We start from the raw sequence: 19,766 nt of genomic DNA, 5'->3' as shown, positions 1-19,766 counted from the left end.
CCGAGCTGACAAGGTACAAATCTGTCATTCTGCCCCTGAGCAGGCAGTTAACCCACTGTTCATAGGTCGTCATTGAAAATAAGAATTTGTTCTTAACTGACTTGCCTAGTTAAATAAAGAAAAAAAAAAGATTTCTGCAGTTTGACAGGGTTTTCATCCCCCCAGGGCCAGGAGATTTTGTCGTTTTTAAAACCATGAGACCTGATTTGGAAAGACTGGTCCCATCATCGCCCTTATAAAAACTAATGAATCACTGTCATACCTTATAGGGTCCAGAGGTTTCCTGGTTAGGTTGACAGATAGGGAAAAACTCAGGGCACAAATCATAAAGATGGCGCAGCTGTAATGGAATGTATCTGCTCTTTTGTATTTCCAGCTAAGAGTCCTCCTGTTCCCTGATTAAGAGGTGATGACCACTCTACTACCATTGTCAACTCTGTCCTGACATAAACTGAAGCCACGTCTCATGTGTCCACTCATCCACTGGCACATTGAATGTTTCCTCTCCAAGCACAATGAGTACCCCTATCAATGTTCTCTCATTACTCTATGTAGAGTTAATCACATACACAAACACGACTACATTACACATCAATGATTTTATTCCTTGCTTGGACTAACTCATTCTTAGCTCTTTGGTCTTACTGTGTAGTGTGTTATGTTATTGTTTTTTGTCTTCCCAGACAAATCCTGTCCTGCACTGCAGTCAAGCCTCTGAACATCTGATCTTATGCCTCATGCCCTCATTCAATCACTGCTGTGATCCCTTCCAAACACTGTAAGTAGCCCTCATTCCCATTCCTCATAATATTGTACTACAAATGTCTTTATTAAATGCTTTAGGTGATACTGACCCACCATTGAAACCCTATTGTTTTAGCTAGAACAATGATAAGGGGGTGGATTACACTGGGAAAAGTGCGTTCTTTTTTAGTTTTTTGTTGCCACTGGCTCCCCAACATGGAGGTCCGTGCTCTCTGTTTGGTTCAAAGTCAAGTTGTCGGCCACCAACAAAGTATAACACTTCTACATCTAGGAAAGGAGTGCTTTTTTTGATAATGTGCACTTGCTCATTAGTTAGTTAGCTTGCTAACTGAGCCAGGCAGTCACACGCACTTCATATGAAACAAATGGGGATTATAAGTGCAGCAAAATGCACACAACACTAACTTTTTGAGGATCTGGGGACCCATGACAAATCTTTTGTCTCCTGATGGGGAAAAGGTGTTGTTGTGCCCTCTTCACAACTGTCTTGTTGTGTTTGGACCATGATAGTTCGTTGGTGATGTGGACACCAAGGAACTTGAAACTCTCAACCCGCTCCACTACAGCCAAGTCGATGTTAATGGGGGCCTGTTCCGCCCACCTTTTCCTGTAGTCCACGATGAGCTCCTTTGTCTTGCTCACATTGAGGGATAAGTTGTTGTCCTGGCACCACTCTGCCAGGTCTCTGACCTCCTCTCTATAGGCCGTCTCATCATTGTCAGTGATCAAGCCTACCACTGTTGTGTCATCAGTAAACTTGATGGTGTTGGAAGTCTTGTTTGGCCACGCAGTCGTGGGTGAATGGTGAGTACAGGATGGGACTAAGCAAGCACCCCTGTGGGGCCCCAGTGTTGAGGATCAGCTTGGCAGACGTGTTTTTGCCTACCCATAGCAACTTGGTTGCAGTTTCTGTGCCAACATGGTGACATTTTTAATACGGGTCATCAGAATGTGTTGTTAGATGTCAGTTATATGATTACAACTTGATTCATGTTTGAAGAGTATTTTTATGATTAATTACTAAAAAGGCCCGTGTTTAAAGACCCCTATTTTTTTATATTTCTAAATAGATAATGTACAGCATATTTGTTCGGCCCGCATCTATATTTTGGCCCATCAAGCTCAAAGGTTTGAGCAGTCATAAACTACACATAAAATTAGAATGGCGTTGCATGATTTATATAAGTAATAAACCTAGACGACATACTATTATTTGGCAGCGGTCCAATATAATGCAATCATGTGCCTCTGGTGATACTCTTCTTTTTTCCTATCAATCCAGCACATGAGAAACTCTCTCTGTCACATTGCAGGAGTTATTGACTCTGAACCGGACTTTTGTTTACAAAGAGCTGTGTTTGACCTCTACACAGCGTCATTCAGATGACCCATACATGAACTCTGACTCTAATGGCAATAGGGGTAGGCGACAGAGCAAGCTCACCGCATTCAACAGCTCATTCAATTCATTGGCTGGATCTTAGTAAGAAAATATGATATGACAGGATGAGACTTCATAAGCATACAGTTCTTAGTTCAAATCACATTTATTGGTCACATACACATGGTTAGCAGATGTTAATGTGAGTGTAGCGAAATGTTTGTGCTTCTTGTTCCGACAGAGCAGTAATATCTAACAAGTTTTTTTATTTTTATTTCACCTTTATTTAACCAGGTAGGCTAGTTGAGAACAAGTTCTCATTTGCAATTGCGACCTGGCCAAGATAAAGCATAGTAGTGTGAACAGACAACACAGAGTTACACATGGAGTAAACAATTAACAAGTCAATAACACAGTAGAAAAAAGGGGAGTCTATATACATTGTGTGCAAAAGGCATGAGAAGGTAGGCGAATAATTACAATTATGCAGATTAACACTGGAGTGATAAATGATCAGATGGTTATGTACAGGTAGAGATATTGGTGTGCAAAAGAGCAGAAAAGTAAATAAATAAAAACAGTATGGGGATGAGGTAGGTGAAAATGGGTGGGCTATTTACCAATAGACTATGTACAGCTGCAGCGATCGGTTAGCTGCTCAGATAGCAGATGTTTGAAGTTGGTGAGGGAGATAAAAGTCTCCAACTTCAGCGATTTTGCAATTCGTTCCAGTCACAGGCAGCAGAGAACTGGAACGAAAGGCGGCCAAATGAGGTGTTGGCTTTAGGGATGATCAGTGAGATACACCTGCTGGAGCGCGTGCTACGGATGGGTGTTGCCATCGTGACCAGTGAACTGAGATAAGGCGGAGCTTTACCTAGCATGGACTTGTAGATGACCTGGAGCCAGTGGGTCTGGCGACGAATATGTAGCGAGGGCCAGCCGACTAGAGCATACAAGTCGCAGTGGTGGGTGGTATAAGGTGCTTTAGTGACAAAACGGATGGCACTGTGATAAACTGCATCCAGTTTGCTGAGTAGAGTGTTGGAAGCAATTTTGTAGATGACATCGCCGAAGTCGAGGATCGGTAGGATAGTCAGTTTTACTAGGGTAAGTTTGGCGGCGTGAGCTTTGTTGCGGAATAGAAAGCCGACTCTTGATTTGATTTTCGATTGGAGATGTTTGATATGGGTCTGGAAGGAGAGTGTACAGTCTAGCCAGACACCTACGTACTTATAGATGTCCACATATTCAAGGTCGGAACCTTCCAGGGTGGTGATGCTGGTCAGGCATGCGGGTGCAGGCAGCGAACGGTTGAAAAGCATGCATTTGGTTTTACTAGCGTTTAAGAGCAGTTGGAGGCCACGGAAGGAGTGTTGTATGGCATTGAAGCTCGTTTGGAGGTTAGATAGCACAGTGTCCAAGGACGGGCCGGAAGTATATAGAATGGTATCGTCTGCGTAGAGGTGGATCAGGGAATCGCCCGCAGCATGAGCAACATCATTGATATATACAGATTCACAATGACTACCCATTACACACAAATGTAAAGGGATGAATAAGAATATGGACATGTAAATATATGGATGAGCGATGGCCGTGTGACATAGGCAAGATGCAGTAGATGGTATCGAATACTGTATATAAATATGAAATGAGTAATGTAGGATATGTAGACATTATTAAAGTGGAGTTATTTAAAGTGACTAGTGATACCTTTATTAAAACCATTTACTAAATGTATTAAAGTGGCAAGAGATTTGAGTTTGTATGTTGGCAGCATCTACTCAATGTTTGTGATGGCTGTTTAACAGTCTGGTGGCCTTGAGATGGAAGCTGTCTTCCAGTCTCTCAGTCCCAGCTTTGATGCACCTGTACTGACCTTGCCTTCTGGATGATAGCGTCGTGAAAAGGCAGTGGCTTGGGTGGTTGTTGTCCTTGATGATCTTTTTGGCCTCCTGTGACATCGGGTGCTGTAAGTGTTCTGGAGGGCAGTTAGTTTGCCCCCGGTGATGCGTTGTGCAGACCGCACTACCCTCTGGAGAGCCTTGCGGTTGTGGGAGCAGTTGCCGTACCAGGTGGTGATACAGCCCGACAGGATGCTCTAGATTGTGCATCTGAAAAAGTTTGAGTGTTTTAGGTGACAAGCCAAATTTCTTCAGCCTCCTGAGGTTGAAGAGATGCTGTTAGGCTACGCCGTTGCGCCTTCTTCACCACACTGTCTGTGTGGGTGGACCTTTTCAGTTTGTCCGTAATGTGTACGCCGAGGAACTTAAAACTTTCCACCTTCTCCACTACTTTCCCGTCGATGTAGATGGGGGGGTCCACGATCATCTCCTTTTTGTTGACGTTGAGTGAGAGGTTATTTTCCTGACACCACACTCCGAGGGCTCTCACCTCCTCCCTGTAGGCAGTCTCGTCATCCCTGTTGAGGAAATGAAACACTGGGTTTCCTTTACAGATGTCCTGTGTTTGTATCTTTCACAATCATTGTCTCATACATTGTATGTACAGTGTGGAGTCTCCTACCCGGAAACCATAAGACAAATAAACTACCATAAACTGTTATGACCCCGTGCAGCTTACTCATGAATTGCACAAGAAATGCAGGGTTTAAAAAGTGTTCTTCGGGCTGTCCCCATAGCAGAATTATTTTAGGTTCCATGTAGAACACTCTGTGTAAAATGAAACTCAAAAGGGTTCTATCTGGAGTCAAAAAGGCTTTTTCAAAGGGTTATCCTATGGGAACAGTCGAATAACCCTTTTAGGTACTAGATAGCACATTTGTTTCTAAGAGTCTGCCTATAGAATTACTAGAAAACAGTTAAGAGTACTACTATGTACAGATGTCAGATTTGAATATTACACATTTCATTGCAGTAGGAAAATTGTGCAGCAAGGATATCTCAAAATGGAAACATGAATAACAGGTAAACAAGTAACGGAATCGAGCTCCTCAGTACCTGAATTATGAATGAAGTTAACACCGACCAGAATAATTATCCTACGGTATGGGGTCCTCCTCTTGCATGTTGCTTGGTTTGCTGCTCCATTGTTGTGGACATGACAAGTTTGCATGCATGATAACATACAGGCTACGATTTTCATTTACAGCTAAATCAGCTATTTTACTGACTGTTTAAGAATAGTGGTGTTTCATTGCGAAGCTAATATTGCATTAGAGCTGCTGTATTTTTCGAATGAGTAGGCTTGCATTGTGATACAGTCATACAAATATGACACCCGTGCATATGATTAAATTATATGTTCAAGTTAACATGGTTTCATATTCGTTAATAATATTGAAAGGTGATACGATGCAATCTACTGTAACTAGATTAGACTGCCTAGGCTACTTCTTCCTAATGTAAGCTAAATGCAATGGATACAAAATAAATACGTGCATGTGATGAAGGATAACATGTCCAATATAATTATATGCAGTAAATGCATATCATATATATATATACACACACACACACACACACACACACACACGTCAAAATGTTGGACACACCTACTCACTCCATGATTTTCCTGATTGACTGACCTTCATGTCTTATTTGAGACAGGAGTTTACAGTTGTTGTTTTTTTCAGCCCTTCACTAACACCTAATTGGGGTCTAAATTGAATCCCCTGGGACAGATATCATATTTCAGAATGAGCTTTATGAATTACAATGTCCTGACAAATCTGCATGATAAATACTATCATGGGTGAATCTATTTCTAACATTGTGAGGTTGGCACACTCCTAAATAATATCCTGGGATATGTTGATTATCCTGTTGGCTGGGAGGTTCACAATAAGTTCCTTACATCTGCAGGGTGGAATATCATTCAACCTGGAATAAGTAAAAACAAAGGGGAAGACATTAGCCTCACTGCTCAAATTGTTGCTGAAGCCACAACTGCCTTTAAATGTGCAATCGTTTTATTAACAGTTTTGCATATTTTTAGGCTTGATTAAGTTGTTTACAGTAAGAGTAGAATAACAGCCTCTAATTTTAACCAGTAAAACCAACCCCAATGGTGCAACACAATAGGGGAAGGGAAAGTATAGCAAGATAAAGTTAGCTAACGTTAGCTAGGTAAACAGACACTGCATGCTAGCAAAACAGACTCAACAGAATGCATAATAACTTGGCTGGCGAGCAAGCCTAGAATGAACAGAACACAGCTGGCTGAATTTCCTACGTTTTTCATCAGAAGTTGTTCAAATGTCTTACTTTCAAACGAGTCATACAGGACTGTTTTTCTCCTGCCAAGCCAATACAATGGAGTGAAACGTGATCAGGTGCCACTTTAGTCTCTGGAAACAAATGGGAAGAAACATTTTTTTTAAACTCTGGGTCTTCACAATTGACACATTGCTGAATATACAATTAGTTAGTTTAGGTCATCTCTAAATAGCCGATTAGCAGGATGAGATCGCCTTTTGGCTAGCTATCGTGTCCGATGTATTAGCTAGCTTGGCAATGGGCTGATAATAATCAGTTACTTAACATTTTAATTCACAATTGATATGAAAGTAATTTCTTGAAAATGTTATCATTTGGTGAATAAATAAATGTTATACTTACATTTTGTGGATTTCTGGAAAATGTTCTCCCAAGTGGGGACTTCTGTCCGTCGTCAATTATTTTTGCTGCGCTGCAAGGTGTTATGTAATAGCCTCTCGGCGATGGATACATGGGATTGGGACATGCCAATTTGGAAATCTTGCCTGGAAATTCTGCCTCAAAAGGTAGCAACCTTATTATTGCCAGCTGGTCTTGTTAAACCACCGATACATGCTAAATGAACCTGCACAGCTGATCTTAATTGCACCCATTATTGGTCACCTCATTACAGCTCCCTGAAAGATGCTATGTTCGCCCTCTGGTTGGTGTTGTCATCGCAACAACTTAGTCCTTTTTGAACAGACTAAGGGTGATTTATCTATTTGACAAGCATTCCATACAAAAGAAATAAACTATTTCCTCTATTACCATGCCAAATCTACCTTGGCAATTTACCCGATACTTTGTATGAATGGAAACTAATGTTTTGTGTAGCCTACTGACTGTTATTATTTGATTTGTTTCCTATTTATGTTATCCAAAAGTGTCTGGTATGATCATTTCCTTTCAGGACCGGGTGTAAAATAACCGTGGACTGACCATATGAAACGTGTAACTATTTGAAGTCAATTGGGGGACTGAGTTTATTTGTGCCAGAAGTGCATGGGCCAGAATGGTATCCACACGGTTGGCCTAACGTAAACTCACGCCATTCTGTACAAATGTGCGAGGCTACAAAGAAAACTAATGGGACTGTAGCGACTGTGTTGGAATCGGGGGTGTGAACTAGGTTTCTATTCAAGCGTTGATCGACATGGTAATGCCTCTATAATATTGGAGAAAAGTTTTAAAAAATGGACCCTTCCGTTACATCGTGACCTGTCATGTCGTAACGTACAGCAAGCATAAAGCAACTATTTCTGTCTGACAATCTCTCTCCACCAGGTGTAGCACTTCTCTCACCGTTTAAAAACAAGAAATGGACAGTGACAGGGGTAAGGAGAGGATACCTAGTAATTTTTTCCGTCATCATTGCATGCGATCATCATTCTCAAAGCCGCTGTTTACTTCTAAGATCACTTTAGCGCCGCCCTAAAAACCCGATTCAAATTCGACACAAACCTTCAAATAGGTATGTAATTATTATATAAACTCTATATAGTGTTTTATTTGCATTTTAGAGGCGATAAGGTGATAAGTTGGACAGATTGAGTGAAAAAAAGCAATTTTCCCACACAACATCTCTCCTTCTCACTATCACGCATTAGTTTCGCTTCTCCACCCGCCATTTTTAAAAAGACCCAACGGAGCTCATTGCCTTGTTGAATTATGCAGAAACGGACAGCGTTTAGGTCATGTAATAGATTCTGTTGGAAAGGGGAGAAATTGTGCTTTACAATGGTATTGACATTACAGTTGACCTGGAAGTATTACATTTTTGGGGCGCTAAAATAAGGTTAATTGTACAGACCAAGGCGATGTACAAAAGTAAGTGAGTTTACGTTATATGTGCATGCTGATTGTAGCAGCCCTAACCACTAGACCACCCCAAGCCACAATTTAACAACATTTTTAGTTCATTAGTCATCTTAGGATATACTAAACACTTGTGTGGCGTAGCCTAGTGGAGACCAATATCTCTCTTGTTTTATTAAGCTATATAAAACAATGGTTGTTGATGTGTATGGCTGCAATTTCAGATACATTTTTGTACATTTGAATGTTGCAGTAATAGGACCTAGGCCTTGCATTTGAGTGAACGAGAGAGAACATAATTTTGAGAGAAAGCCATCCCAATGTGAGCACACATGGAGAGAAAGAGAACTGCTCATTTTCAGCCAGTGATGAGGCTCATTTGAATTTCCTGATGCATCTGGACAATTCTCTACAATTCTCTGATTATTAAGTTACGTTAAGATCCGTCATCTGTATATGAACAATTCAGCAATATGTTGTCCTAATGTGTGTCCTAACTTCAACAAAGACAATGAATTAAATGAATTCTAATTATTTCTGAGGTACACTTAATGTCAGTGGATACAATGAAAAAGCTGACAAAGAAAACATTGTGTCCTCCAGAAATAATCAAGACAGTTAGTACAGTATTAGCAGGACATACTGCCAGGAGATAGAGATACTGTATCAGCAAGCAATTATCCACCCCTAATCTTTCACATTTATTACCTTACAAATAATCCCACCTCTGGTTGTGGCAACCCGACCTGTTAAATCTCAATCATCTGCACACAGGGAAGTCACAGTGCTGGTAAGACTGGCACTAGTGTGTGGCTCTGCCCACAATATCATTCAAGGTCACTGAGAAATACAGTCAGACTTTATCGCACAGCTGCAGACCAGTGAGGCTGTATCAAAGCACTCTGGAATGAAATCCCTGCATTAAAACATGCAGCAGACCATGGCTTCATTTTAGGTAGCCCTTTACACTTGTACCTAGGTTGAAAATGGCAGATTTGGGCACTGAGGAATGCCTAAATTGGAATGCAGTGGCTGTACATTAACATGCTATACATGACGTGAGAGCTCTGGCTGCGCTCCATAGCCCTGTATGGGTTTTGAGTGACGGCCTTTCTGAACTTGAGCACCGCACAGGACAGGAAGTTGCCCCCTCCTGCTAATTGGGCAACTTTTGCAAAAAACAAATGTGGACTGAGGGAGTGAAATGCTGTAAACGGTATGCACTCCATTCTATGTGCACCAAAATGACGATATGTTTCCCTTAATTGCATTGCGAAGGCCTAACATTGTAATATCGTATTTTATAACTTAACTAGTCGTGTTGGGAATAGAATAAGCTTTAAAATAATGCCTACCTGACCCATATTGCGATTTCTAATGGAGCGTTTTTAGATTGTGTAAACAACAACAGTAATGTTTGATGCAGGGTTGTGTGGCAAACAAGACAACTACAAGTGTGCTTGCTCAAGTTCCTCAACGGCACAGCATAAGTAGGAGAGATGAAAAAGTATATTATAGTTGAAGACTTCTTTGAGTCAAAAAAGTGCGCTGAAATTACTTAGGAACTGTGCACACTTTGGAGTGGTGTGTGGCACTTGGAGACACCAGTTAGTTCTCTCACTCAATTTTTTGTTTTGTTTTATGTGCACCTACCCCACATTTTTCAAGAGTTTTCTTATCATGTTATTGAATGTATCCAGAGTGTTTTCAGATTTCGTTACCAACAAATGTGGCGAAAAGTTCAGTAAATGTAAAATGCACACAACAGTGTAATGTTTGGATGCAGTCTTGTGTCAGGTGAACTGTTGTACATATAGAGAAGATGGCTGCCGTTTTACGGCCCCCTAGCCAATTGTGCTATTGTGTGTGTTTTTGCTGCGTTATTTGCTAATTCTTTTGTACATAATGTTTCTGCCACCGTCTCTTACGACTGAAAAGAGCTTCTAAATATAAGGACATTACTCAACTTGTATTCGAGGAAGATTTTTTCTTTAATGAGTCGGACGCAAAGGATTTACTTCAGACACCTGACAAGGCCCTCATCCCTATAATTCGCAGGGGAAAGAGACAGAGATATTTGGGACGTAAGTCGGGGGTGCCTTGTAAGGATCCGACAGCGAGTAGGTAATCTGCCTTTACCATCGGTCCTATTAGCCAACATACAATCATTGGATAGTAAAATAGACGAACTATCACGTATATTCTACCAACGGGACATTAAAAACTGTAATATCTTATGTTTCACCGAGTCGTGGCTGAACGACGACATGAAAAACATACAGCTGGTGGGTTTTAAGCTGTATCGGCAGGATAGGACAGCCGCCTCTGGTAAGACAAGGGGTGGAGGTCTATGTATATTTGTAAACAACAGCTGATGCACAAAATCTAATGAAGTCTTGAGGTTTTGCTCGCCTAATGCAGATTATCTCATGATAAACTGTAGACCACACTATTTACCAAGAGAGTTTTCATCTATATTCTTCGTAGCCGTCTATTTACCACCACAAACCAATGCTGGCACTAAGACCGCAATCAATGAGCTGTATACGGCCATAAGCAAACAGGAAAATATTGATCCAGAGGAGGCACTCCTAGTGGCCAGGGACTTTAAAGCAAGCAAACTTAAATTGGTTTTCTACCAGCATGTTAAATGTGCAACCAGAGGGAAAAAAACCCGAGACCACCTTTACTCCAAACACAGAGACGCATACAATGCTCTCCCTCGCCCTCCATTTGTCAAATCTGACCATAATTCTATCCTCCTGATTCCTGCTTACAAGCAAAAACTAAAGCAGGAAGCACCAGTGACTCGGTCAATAAAATGTGGTCAGATGAAGCAGATGCTAAGCTACAGGACTGTTTTGCTAGCACAAACTGGAAAATGTTCTGTTATTGATGAGTCCACCACATCAGTCACTGGCTTCATCAATAAGTGCATCGATAATGTCATCCCCACAGTGACTGTATGTACATACCCCAAACAGAAGCCATGGATTACAGGCAACATCTGCACTGAGCTAAAGGGTAGAGCTGCCGCTTTCAAGAAGCGGGACTCTAACCCGGAAGCTTATAAGAAATCCCACTATCCCCTCCGTAGAACCATCAAACAGGCAAAGTGTCAATACAGGACAAAGATTGAATCGTACTACAATGGCTCCAACACTCGTCGGATGTGGCAGGGCTTGCAAACTATTACAGACTTCAAAGGGAAGCACAGCCACGAGCTGCCCAGTGACACGAGCCTACCAGACGAGCAAAATTACTTCTATGCTCACTTTGTGGCAAGCAACACTGAAACATGCATGAGAGCATCAGCTGTTCTGGACAACTGTGTAGTCACGCTCTCCATAGCCGATGTGAATAAAACCTTTAAACAGGTCAACCTGTAATACCAACATATTTCAAGCAGACCACCATAGTCCCTGTGCCCAAAAATGCTAAAGTAACCTGCCTAAATGACTACTGACCCGTAGCACTCACGTCTGTAGCCATGAAGTGCTTTGAAAGTCTGGTCACGGCTCACATCAACACCATTATCCCAGATACCCTAGACCCACTTAATTTGCATACCATCCCAACAGATCCATAGATGATGAAATCTCTATTGCACTCCACACTGCCCTTTTCCACCTGGACAAAAGGAACACCTATGTGAGAATGCTAAAAGGAGGACCGAGCACGCACCCATCCCTTCGACGGGGCTATAGTGGAGCCGGTTGAGAGCTTCAAGTTCCTTGGTGTTCACATCACCAACAAACTATTATGGTTCAAACACACCAAGACAGTCGTGAAGAGGGCACGACAAAGCCTATTCCCCCTCAGGAGACTGAAAAGATTTGGCATGGGTCCTCAGATCCTAAAAAAGTTATACAGCTGCACCATCGAGAGCATCCTGACTGGTTGCATCACCGCCTGGTATAGCATCTGGCCTCCCACCACAAGGCACTACAGAGGGTAGTGCGTATGGCCCAAGCTTCCTGCCACCCAGGACCTCTATACCAAGCGGTGTCAGAGGAAGGCCCTAAAAATTGTCAAAGACTCCAGCCACCCTAGTCATAGACTGTTCTCTCTTCTACCGCATGGCAAGCGGTACTGGAGCGCCAAGTCTAGGTCCAAAAGGCTTCTTAACAGCTTCTACCCCCCAAACCAAAAGACTCCTGAACAGCTAATCAGATGGCTACCCAGACTATTTGCATCGCCCCCCTCCTTCCTCTCCCCTCTTATACGCTGCTGCTACTCTCTGTTAATTATTTATGCATAGTCACTTTAACTCTACCTACATGTACATATTACCTCAATTACCTCGACTAACCGGTGCCCCCCGTACATTGACTCTGTACCAGTACCCCCTGTATATAGCCACGCTACTGTTTACTACTGCTCTTTAATCATTTGTTATTTCGATTTCAGATTTTTCACTTATTTTAACACTTAACATTTGAACACTTAACACTTAATTTTATTAAAACTGCATTGTTGGTTAAGGGCTTGTAAATAAGCATTTCACTGTTAAGGTGTGTTGTATTCAGCCCATGTGACAAATAACATTTACTTTGATTTTTATTCTCAACCTTAAGTATAATACTAATCTCCATAATCTCCATACTGTTCCCTTTCAATTGGTACCATGGTTATGCATATGCTTTTCATATTCCTTCTGTAAGAAACATTTGAATTTAGCCCATATAGGACATTCCCACGAGTGTAAAGGGTTAGTTGTGACAGGAAAGATTATGACTTTCAGCAAAGTCATCAGTCAGAGTTCACATTTTTTCATAGCACTGGCTTCTTGTACTGCCAAATGTCTTACGTGGGTACAATTTTTCATGTATAACCCGTCACCGGAAAAGTAAGTCACTCTCTGTAAAGAAACATTTGAGTAGAAAGGGAGTGAAGTTATATGTGAGGCGCTCTGATATCACTGACAGATGTGATAAATCACGCTAGAAAACATTAATACAAAAAAATCTGTCCAAACAATGTCTAATGGAAAACTCAGCCTTTCTCTGCCTCTGCTTTTTCTCTGCTGTTTGAGCTGATAATTATTTGCCAGTCCATCCCCGGGATTTTTTCATTTTTATCAATGGCGATTTTGACAGCTTTGTTAGGCGCATTACTATAGGGATTCAGCACCACGGGCTGGACACATGCCTGGATGTTTCATAGTTTTTCATTCGGCAATAGGTTTCAATCGAAGTCAGCTTATCAGGACCACATTGGCATGAGCTGAATTAATACACTCATTGTCCACGAAAGCAGTCTCTAAAGCTTTGCTCCAAAAACCAACAATCATGCGTAGGGAGGGGGGGGGGGATTAGATTTTCAGGAGTCTTATGGCTTGGGGGTAGTGGGTCTATATGTATAAGGAGAGCTCTTGTCATAAAATCTAATGTTCTGTATGATGCTATTTCAAGGATATTTCTATAGAAACGGATCCTCCTGATAGGAAGCCTGTCACAGGATATCAAATGAGGGAGAACGTTGAGAAGGTAAGCAGGGAGCAGGGAAAGATGATGCCAGGGGAGGAAGCCTCTGGTTCCTGCAAAGCTGACCACAGGCATCCTTCCCCATGGATTCAGGGACATTAGCCTTCCAATACCATCACCATCCCTCACTCTGCCTTACGTGTATACTGTATGACACCTAGCAGCTACTACATGTGCCAACACTTCATTTAATTAAAGAATCATGAATAATATCCAATGTGCATATTTCACATTGTATCCTGTATGTGTATCCTTTTCATTATGATGCTATCAAGGACTTTATCAGTATGTCTATCTACTTGGCTCAGACAGGTATTCCATTGATAATTCCATTCCATTGACTACCATATCCTTTTCAAGAGCACACGCAGTCATGCAGTGTACTGTCCTTACCTCTCACTGCCACTGATATCTACTTCCTCCATCACAGGCATCGGGCCCCCGGAACATAGATTCATGTCCCCATAAATGCAGAAACTCCCTACGAGACAAGGAGAAATAGAGGTTACTCAGATAGGGCAGTTAGGATTTATGGTGACCTTACAGATATGCCCTGGAAGTTACTCCCTATCCCTAATTTTGTAAGGCTGTCAACAGAAATGTATTTTGAACATCTGCACATATTTGGGGGGGGAAATATTTCAAAAGCTAAGCACGTATTTAACCTGTGATTGAGAGGATTAAGGAGACAAAAAAAGTATTATTTAATTGTTGAGCATAACAGAAAATATGCCTGGAATTACTCTACATACCAATAACAAATGCACTAAGAGGTTGTGAATTAAATCATTACATGCAACAACAACATTACACAAAGAATATAGCATTGGATGTAATGACTGTAATTAAAATGAAGTGCATGCAAGAATAGTGTAACTGATACTTATTATGCTTTAACTTGCCATAGTCATATAGGCTATTGGTTGCATTTCTTGTTAGGTCACATAATCCCATTTTGTTCAAGAAATTCATTGCGTTCACACCTCCTTTTGGGATACATTAATACAAAATGGCTGCCACATGGTCTATGCAGCAGACCTGAAACACTCCCAGGCAGGAGGAAGTGGTTAAAGCTGCAGAGATGACAATTGGGGTTCTGACTGCTGAAAATATGTGAATGAAAAGTGTCGTGTTACACCTTTAGTGAGGTAAACAGCTTAACGTGTACATGTATCTGTACCCTCACTTGATATGTTTCCCATGTATTCCAATTTCAGAAATTGCCTTTTGGGAAATGGACAAGGGAAATCTACAGATGACTTGTCGGCAGTGTTCCACATTTGCATTGACTGCATCTGGCCAATTGGGCCTTGTCCTGTACAGTGAGCAATATTGCATGAATCTCTATGGACTTTGAATGTGTTTTTATAATATGAACATCTTCATAATACAAGGTATTTAGAGTGCCTTCAGAAATTATTCACAACCCTTGACTTTTTCCACATGTTGTGTTACAGCCTGAATTTAATATGGATTAAATTGAGATTTTGTGTCACTGGCCTACACACAATACCCCATAATGTCAAAGTGGAATTATACAGTATTTTAGACACGTTTACAAACTAATAAAACATTTAAAGCTGAAATGTATTGAGTCAATAAGTATTTAACCCCTTTGCTATGGCAAGCCGGAATACGTTCAGGAGTAAACATGTGCTTAACAAGTCACATAATAAGTTGAATGGACTAATACTGTGTGCAATAATAGTGTTAAACATGATTTGTCAATGACTACCTCATCTCTGTGCCGCAATACACCCAGTCACTACAAATATACAGGTGTCCTTCCTAACACAGATGTGGGAGAGGACAAGAAAACTGCTCAGGGATTTCAGCATGAGACCAATAGTGATGTTAAAATAGTTACATAGTTTAATGGCTGTGGTAGGAGAAAACTGAGGACGGATAAACAACATTGTAGTTCATCCACAATACTAACCTAAATGGCTGAGTGAAAAGATGAAAGCCTTACAGCCTTTTTGTTGTTGATAAAAGGAAACGGAATAACCTGGATAACCTGGTTCAGTCTGCTTTCCAACATACACTGGGAGACTAATTCACCTTTCAGCATGACATTAACCTAAAACACAAGGCCAAATATTCCCTGAAGTTGCTTACCAAGACAACATTGAATGTTCCTGACTGTCCTAATTACAGTTTTGACTTAAATCGTCTGGAAAATCTATCGCAAGACATGAAAATGTCTGTCTAGCAATGATCAACAACCAATTTGACAGAGCTTGAAGAATTTAAAAAGAATAATGTGCAAATATTGTACTATGCAGGTGTGCAAAGCTCTTAGAGACTTACCTAGAAAGACTCACCGCTGTAATCACTGCCAAAAGTGCTTCTACAAAGTATTGACTCAGGGGTGTGAATACTTAAATTTGATATCTCTGTATTTCATTTTGAATACAAGTAAAAATGTACTCCATTTTGAATTCAGGCTTTAACACAACAAAATGTGGAATAAATCAAGGGGTGTGAATACTTTCTGAAGGCGCTGTACATAATATATTATTATCTCCAGAGCAATACGGTACTGTACTGTGTGTATGTGTCATTTATCTCAAGTTCATGTAATAATAAGCAGTTTGATTACGGAAAACATTATGCAAATAGTATTTACGGAGATTAATTATGCTGTAGTTTACATTCCGGCTGTTTGGTGCTATTGCAATTCCTAGAGTAAACTATTTTAAACGTTTTATGAACTTCGGTAGTGCTCAGATTATCATCACAAATGTATGAAACGGCTGTGAGCAAAACGATGATGCGTAACTACCAACTGGACATTGGACTCAGTGAATCCGAGGGATAGAAATCCTGCGATGGTCTGTGCATTTCATTGTAATTACCATGGGCCGGCTGGTTAGCCCAGCGTTTAGAGCATTGGGCTAGTAACCGAACGGTCGCTGGTTCGAATTGCCAACCCGGCAAAGTTGACAAATCTGCCATTCTTCCCTTGAGGAAGGCAGTTAACCCACAACAACAACTGCTCCCCGGGTGCCGATGACGTGGAAGTTGATTAAGATAGCCCCCCCGCACCTCTCAGATTCAGAGGATAGGTTAAATGTAGAAGACACATTTCGGGTTGAATGCATTCAGTTGTGCAAGTGACTAGGTATCCCCTTCCCCACCTACAAGAGGTAGATTTAGGAGATAAAATGAAGTATCATTCTTTTTCTCTCATTCTGCCATTGGTGTTGCATTGCTTTGACTAAGCCACTGTATACTGTGTTAGTTGAACAATTCAAATGAATAACCTTGTAATATTGTTGACAAAAGCACTCACCCTGTAATATTAAGAATTCTTCTCATTAACATGGAAACTATTTTTACTGTCGTTTATGTATGAAGCACTGATGTAAAGTCTGATTAGAACTGACAACGGATGACACATTTACACCTTGAGAGCTTATCTGATTCATTCTCCTTTGAGCCCTGAAGCAGCAGGCAGGTCTTGAAGAAGGGCTGTCCTGGGTGCAACGTATTCATAACTGACCATTCTGGTATATTTGCAACTCTGTTACTGTATGTGTTATTTGGTTTAGTATTAAATGATTTGTGGCAGTCATCAAGAAACGTCTGGCTCCACACCCAAACGCATCAGTTAGCATTACTGGGCCTTTGCCTTTCAGCACGAAAATGGAAATCTCTGATGTGCTTACACCTGGGAAAGAGATTGAGCATGGAAGCAATATTTACAAGGAAACATTGATGCTAATGGCTTTCTCAGGACCGTTATGGGACAGTATTGGGGAGGAGAGGCTCTTAGTAATAGCTGGAACGGAATAAATGGAATGCTATCGAACACATCACACACGTTGTTTCCATGCGTTTGATACCATTCCATTTACTCCATTTACTCCCCTCAGCAGCCTCCTGTGGAAGATATTGTGTCATTCACTGCTCTAGGTGAAGAGAGTACTCCAGTCGTAACTGTCCAGCGGAGGTCCTTGAATCCCTGCCCTCCAGGCAGGGTGTTACTCTCGTACTCTCACAGGTGGTCTCTCTCCAGGCACACGGAGGACACAGAGAGACACGCCACATACAAACTGTACACACAAATACATGTTGCGCACGTACACGCACACACGCACGCACACACACCACACACACACACACACACACACACACATACAACACACACAATGTCAGGTATTCCATTCACAAGAATGGTCGTCACAGAACCAGCGCAATACGGTAGATGCACACCAGTCGGCAAAATTGTGTCAGCACTGCAGCACTGTTAAATCAGCAAAAATATACCAACACTGCTGCTAGTTTGTCTGACTGTCTGCACGGAGTCTGGACTGTATCAATTTGGAATAGAAAAGGTAGACCAGACAGGGTTTGTCTAGAGTTGCGTCACATACCAGTCTGCCCTTAGTTTCATTAGAGTGCTTGCTGAAAGCAAGAACATTCTAGCACTCTTACATACTCATATTATTTTTTATATTTATTCTGCTGCTTTAGCACTTAAACTGCTTAAACTATCAACAATAAACATTGTTTAGACTGGCCCAACTTAGATTGCTTGCTTGAGAAAATCTTTGTGAAACTATTTAAACGTATTTAATATTTAAATGAGCTCCCAACGCATTTCAATGGCAATAAAGGTGCCATAGACTTGAATGGTAAAAACTTTGAAATGCTACTCCTCTTGAACCGTTTAAGCTATCAACACCAAACCAAATTGAAATGTGTGGACTGACCCAACTTATATTAATCGTATACAGCTTTTTAATATTTATACTTTTTGAACTATAAACATTTTCAATTTGCACAAATTAACAGGTTTGAATAAGAACCATAGGAATATAGTGGCACAGTAGCAATTCAAAAGGGTCCTGCTCCTTGGCTAATTTATTTTACAAGACCAACTTTGAAAACGTTCAATTAAAATGTGCAAACATTTGCATATATTAACCCATCAACAATAGTAGTAAGTCTTGACCAGTTCAAGCTAGAGACGCCAAACCAACTTTCACATGTTCAGGCTATCCTATCCTATCAATCAATCAATCAATCAATCAATATTTCCATCTACCTACCGTTTCAACTATAACCAGTCGCTACCATTACTACTGCAGTCACTATTACTACTATAACTACTTTCACAACCATAAATACTTTAAGACAAGCTAACAAGCACACCCATTTTCTTTAGGGAATGTACTTTTCTAGTTAAACACACATTTTATTACTTTCAAGAGCATTTCTGAAATCTCTTTCTTAAATTTTGATAAGTAAAAAAAAAAAAATCTGTATGAGCCTAATTTATTTTACTTGCTTTGAGATCCAGTGATGTTATAATGTGTTTGGAGAATTTCTTTCTTCCCTTTTCTTCACTATAACATTTGGGATAAACTGGACAGCGTTAGCATGGAGCGTTCTTTGACTTCATTACCCATCTGTCTGGATAACTGTCAAATGTGTTTGATTACACAGTGTGCCCAAGCTACATTTTATTGCTTACATTAATATTTCAAGAACTGACAATGTGTAGCCATTTCATATGTGAAAGGTACGATAGAATTGGAACTTCTGAGAGGTGAGATCAGGGGTGTCAAACTGCTTAATTGCGCATCTTATAATATGCCCGTAACCAGATATCAAAAACTTTGTGAGGAACAGAGAGAAAGGCCTTTCATTTTAAGATGAAAACCAATGAAATAATGACCAATGAAATTCCCTTTCATAATGACGCATTTCAAACTAAGCAATATCTCATCCTTTGTCTCTTCTGAGATACACTGAGTTAAACTCTGACCTCTGTTAGCTGATTCTGGAATCGAGATGGAGCCCCAGCCACCTTGCCATCTGGCTCAGGTTACCCCTAGCTGTGGCCCTGTGGTTCAAAGCTTTAAGCCCCCACCCTAATCAGGACCTTCTAGTGCCAGCTAACCTGACCTCTGACCTCACACTTGACACATTTTTCCACATCATTTGGCTGCTTCCTGTTCCTGATCTTAGCTTTGACCCAAACAGCTTATCCTAGGACCTCTAGCTGTTCTCTGATTTCAAGTGTCCCCTTTACTCACGTTCTATATTCATTTAATCACTATTAACAATTTTCAGATATTAATTTTA

General features: G+C 40.9%; 1 protein-coding gene and 1 long non-coding RNA gene across 4 annotated transcripts in view; both read right to left on the bottom strand.

The window, feature by feature from the left end:
* Positions 1-19,766, bottom strand: part of LOC115131135 (5-hydroxytryptamine receptor 4-like) — a 147,465-nt gene that overhangs the window by 95,608 nt on the left and 32,091 nt on the right. For all 3 annotated transcript variants that reach the window (XR_010464099.1, XR_010464100.1, XM_029662732.2), the window contains exon 2: positions 14,064-14,151. Coding sequence is in view for 1 of the 3 variants with exons in the window: in XM_029662732.2 (XP_029518592.1) it covers positions 14,064-14,128 (65 nt within the window). In the remaining 2 variants the exon portion in view is untranslated. The remainder of the gene's footprint in view (positions 1-14,063; positions 14,152-19,766) is intronic.
* On the bottom strand, positions 5,799-7,203 carry LOC115131136 (uncharacterized). Its single transcript, XR_003863899.1, has 3 exons — positions 6,730-7,203; positions 6,376-6,458; positions 5,799-5,991 (listed from the first exon to the last, which is right to left on the bottom strand). It is a non-coding gene; the product is annotated as an uncharacterized LOC115131136 (long non-coding RNA).

The sequence above is a fragment of the Oncorhynchus nerka genome, linkage group LG6 (assembly GCF_034236695.1).
Source record: "Oncorhynchus nerka isolate Pitt River linkage group LG6, Oner_Uvic_2.0, whole genome shotgun sequence".
NCBI classification, from domain to species: Eukaryota; Metazoa; Chordata; class Actinopteri; order Salmoniformes; family Salmonidae; genus Oncorhynchus; species Oncorhynchus nerka.
The sequence above is the reverse complement of the archived record's forward strand: the minus strand, read 5'-3'. Positions and strand labels throughout refer to the sequence as shown.